The sequence below is a fragment of the Mizuhopecten yessoensis genome, unplaced genomic scaffold, assembly GCF_002113885.1.
Source record: "Mizuhopecten yessoensis strain PY_sf001 unplaced genomic scaffold, ASM211388v2 hete_36171528, whole genome shotgun sequence".
In the NCBI taxonomy this organism is placed as follows: Eukaryota; Metazoa; Mollusca; class Bivalvia; order Pectinida; family Pectinidae; genus Mizuhopecten; species Mizuhopecten yessoensis.
Window position 1 is genome coordinate 1 of NW_018485371.1, and position 4,967 is coordinate 4,967.

Consider the following 4,967-nt stretch of genomic DNA (forward strand, 5'->3'; position numbering starts at 1 on the left):
TCTCTATCCTCTGTACTGGATATTCTATTGGGACCAGACTGAGAGTAACCACAGCGAGATTACTGGATTTTCTACAATTTCATAACCTATTAACATTGCCAACATTAAAATGTGTTGGACACCTCCTTCAAAACTGCTGCTGAACACAAGATGTGACTCTGTCAGAAATGCAATGAGCATTATACCAATGTGTTTGGCCCAAGTCATTACTATATCCAGTGGGAAATTTCATTCTCAAATTAAGAAAAGACTAATACAACAGAAAATGTTTTTGTTTTCATTTTTATTTCAGATAAATAAATAAAATAGAAATCTAATAAACACAAGTAAACTTGAATTATCTTGCGTAATATATGAAATGTTGTTTTTTCCAACATGATTGATGTAAATACAAGAATCTGCAATCAAGCATGGATGGAATCTACCTCTTAAATACTTAGGCCCTAAAACATCAAAACATGGACGGAATCCTCCACTAAAACATTAAAACAATAAACGTTCAAAACAAGGACGGATTCTACCGCTAAAACATAAATAATACACTGTTTCATGTGATCTAACTAGCTAGCCAATAAAAGTACATTCAATTTTAAACCTATCATACAGGACCACAAGACACAGACAAACTGAATTTGGAATAAGAGGTAACTTGGGCTTTCTAGACAGGTTGTATCGTTCAATTTGCCTGTTATCGTTCAATTTGCCTGTTAAGTGAATTGTGGTTTTACTAGCATGTCACAGAGATCTACTATAAATAGATACAAAATCAACCATTAATAAGCATACACTCATCACAAACATACACTGGTACACATCTGATCCAACATTTATAATTACAAAATTATGTTTGATAGATTTATTTTATCTTTCATATCACAGATAGTTTCATGCCGTAACCTGGCAAGATATAAAGTTTGAGGAATATGTATTGTAGAAACACCTTGCTGAATAAAGACATAGGACGTCATGTTAATACTCAGCTAAGTGTTAGGCTGCCGGTTCTCACGTACATAAACTACACACAGTATCACTGACTCCGATGTTTGATAAGTGTCCTTGTGATTATTTAAAATATATCCAGAAATAAATCCAGGACACTATCACTGTCTGTGGTTTCAAGAATCACATAAATTAAATTGAACTTATTATATCAAGGCTATTCCAGATAAAATATATAGGTGGTGGGGTCCAAGTATTGACATTTGTATATAAATGTACGCCAGGAAAAACATATTGTGGATGGTATGCCTCCCTGTCCTTTCCCCCTCCTCCCATATACTTAATTCTGGAACAGCCCTTAGCATAACACGTCATTTAAACTCTTAATGCTCAATCGTTTTTCCTTAGGAAATCAAATCAGTTAAAGTATCAATTCCACCTTCATTTGATCTTAATCAATTTCATGAAAATTCCTTTAAGAGTTCTATACACACTTGAGGAAATGTGATACATTGTTTCACACAATATATCTCTGATCTCAACCTATGTTTTCACCTCATGTTAAAGTTTGATCTCTCCCTTGTTCCCTTTAACAGCTGAGATGAGAATTCTTGGATATTTTGAGATCACCCTCGACATAAAGAGATGTTGTTTTATCATTTCTCTGACTTATCACTTCTCTACTTAACGTCCGAGATAAGGTTATCAATGGCGTCCCAGTCAATTACACTCATAACACTGCCGGAGCTCACAGATGCAGCGTAAGCAATCCTGTTGATTTCGTCAATGTCTACGGACTCCACGTACTCGTTACTGTCCATAATCACATCATAGTAGTCGGACACGCCCTCGGACATTGGGTAGTCCATGCCAGACATTCGTGACATCGGATGGTCAACAGACTGACCAGGCATCTGGTAAGGAGTAAAACAAATTATCATATAAGTCCTCACAAAAACATAACAGACTTGATTCATGCTAGTTGCTGTTGCTATTCAGTTGAAAAATTTCTATTTGGTTCGATACTTCAGTATAACATGTAACATCTAATTCTGTTCGTAATAAACAGAGAACATGACAAAGGGATTCAGTTGAACTTTGACTGTATAAACAGTACACCACTGTAATAGCATTTCTGGAATTTACGATCACAACATGTTAGACATTCACAAATCACATAATGTTATAAACTTACTGCTGAGCTAGCATCATCCTCGTACAGCAAACGTTTGACATCATCATCCATTGACCAGTCGCTGATAACCGAGTCTCCCTCATCAGGTGCTCCCGTTCTGTACGGGTCAGCGTAGGGACGCATTCGAGGCTGTCCTCGGGCTGGTGCTATCTTCTTAACTGTAAGTAGTAAGAGGATATATGTTGTCAGTACACTGCTTCAACACAGGTGGTAATATCTGGAGCTACCATGTTTCTGTTGCTGAACTACAGCCAGACCAAAAGCACCAAAGCCACCAGATGATGACAATCTAATTTATGCATTTTCAAAAAATCGTTGTAACAAAGTTGGCTTTTAATTTAATTTATAAAGAAAAGGCTGATATCCAAACTTCAAACAACAGAAATCTGTAGCTATTCACTATTTTATCACTATTTCATCGACTACCAGAGATGTGTAGGAACACCATTATAACTACTCTATACCAGCAAACTTTCACCCAGTAAAATATTCTCTTGTCACCAGTAAAACTGGTATTAATTTTGCCCAGTATTAAGTTTGCCATTCACATATACATGTAATTACTTTAAGTGGAATGTTGTGTTCTTATAATTGCTGTCAAGATAACCTTGACCTCATTACAGATGCAAAAAAAAGTGAAGGTTAAACTGCAGCAAAAATTTCCCAGTTTAGTATGTACAAGTTGAACTTGTTCATTTTGACTTCAATAACCTGGAAAAAATCATTTTCCAAAAACTTATATTAGAAACCGCTTTGCTATGAGCAGTACGACAGCTACAAATCTTTACATGTCCAGCTGAACTGAAAAGCTTTAAGAACCAAAAACGAGCTGAAAAGAAAGGAGAGTAGATCGCAGACTTACCTGGCTTAGGCTGTAGAGACTGAAGCTGTTCCGCGTAAGTCTGTGGTCTGTGGATCGGCTTGTGTGACCTCATGAAAGTGGCTGTTTTCACCCGGCCAGTGGCAGCTAGAAAACACAGGGAACATTGTTAGAGTGTAAACAACTGTATAGCTACTCATTTTTATGTGTATTTATAATTAGAATATTAAGTTATGAATTATATCTGCAATTTAGTTATCACGATAGTATACGGAATTGATTGAGGCTGGCTATTTTCAGGTTCATTTGGGTAAATACCTATTCATACAGTGCTATAGAATTGTCTTGTTCGCAATTTTGTCGAATATCCGTACTGCTATAATCTCACAATTGTATAAAGTGTGTGATTATGTTTACCCCTGTCAACTTGTTTCATCTCTTATCCCAAAATATCAACAGGTATTAAAATTAAACTTTGCAATGCACAATTTAAAATCTAATGATGAAAGTATACATAAATATCATTTTCTAAGTGAACTCCTAAACAAAATGTAATCCTGAATGTAGCAAGCTTGAAGAGTTGTTTGACGAGCAGAAGATAACATATCAATAATTCCCAGCTTATGCATGGAAGACCAGTGGCAGCACCACTGGATCAATCCACAAATATTTGCCGATACCCAGCTCTATCAAGAGTCTGATGGTATGTAGGATTTGATACTGTGTACATTACAAACACCAGACAGACAGGCCCTTACCTCTGGGTTTGTGGGTACCCTCACTGAGTTTCTGTAGACGCTCGACGTAGCTGAGCGGCTTGTGTGGCGGCCCGGTCCTCCTCCGTGACACACTTGTGACCTGGGAACTCCTCACTGTAACACAACAGTATTACCATTAAAATGTTCAACTTATCAGCTGAAAGGTCTTATACTGGAACAACACTTTGATCATTTCTATTTGATATTTGATCATTTCTATTTGATCATTTCTGTTTGATCGTTTCTATTTGATCATTTCTATTTGATCATTTCTGTTTGATTATTTCTATTTGATCATTTCTGTTTGATCATTTCTATTTGATCATTTCTATTTTGCTCCTGGAGTACTACTATGAAACAAGTTAGTTGTTAAGTTGTATGTTTCACTGATCTGACACAACACACTACAGTAAAACCTGACAGTACAATGACCCCTGACATGCTGTAATAGATGACATTACATGACCACAGATGTCAGTTTCTCTGTCTATTATCAGGCGAAAAGATTCAGTCCCTATTGATAAACAAATATGCAAGCGTAAAATTTTAAAGGATATTTGAGGAAATACTACAGCACTTTCCTTTATATACTTAAAATACTCCATTAATCTGTACTAATAGAAAATGGTGTTTACCACTTCAGGCCTAGCGGAACTACCCAAATTCCTAAGAAAAGTTTACTTGACAAATTGACAATCGAATCCTTATATTTTTTTTGAATATGTGTCAAATGAGTGGTTCCAATAGTTGCAATGGAAACATATTTACCTGAGCCTCCTCCAGGCCTGTGGGAGCGAGGCATAATGGGCTGGGTGAAGGCTGGCGGTTTGGACTTCATCTCCTGCAGTCGTTCTGTGTAGGTCTTCACTGTCCTCGGGGAGGCAACAGGGATTCTACTGGGAGCAGGCAGCCTCTTAGAACCTACATATAAATGAAAGTTTAGTGTAATTTGAGCGTCAAAACTCATGCATTGGAATCTGTTTAGTAACTATCTGTTAATGAAACAATGTCTCAAGATTATCACCATTGCATGTATCATGTTTTATTTAATATAAAATGAAGAATATCATTCGACATTTTTGCCCGAGGTAATTAAAAATATGAAATGAAAGTAAATATTTGTTACAACATTGCAACCTTCTCATAGCTATTAAGTACATAACAGTGTAACGAATACAAAATGATTCCAAAATCTTTATCAATATTTGTAAGTATATATAATACTGTATGTCGGGGACATTTTCGCTGCAGTTTA

At 36.2% G+C, this 4,967-nt stretch overlaps 1 protein-coding gene across 1 annotated transcript; it reads right to left on the minus strand.

Moving 5' to 3' along the window:
• Positions 1–295: 295 nt before the first annotated feature.
• On the minus strand, positions 296–4,679 carry LOC110444780. The gene is made up of 5 exons (XM_021489140.1): positions 4,481–4,679; positions 3,713–3,826; positions 2,997–3,101; positions 2,135–2,292; positions 296–1,853 (listed from the first exon to the last, which is right to left on the minus strand). Exons 1-5 carry the CDS (start codon positions 4,677–4,679, stop codon positions 1,620–1,622), a joined length of 810 nt encoding a protein of 269 aa, XP_021344815.1. The 3' UTR covers positions 296–1,619.
• Between the last annotated feature and the right edge of the window lie 288 nt (positions 4,680–4,967).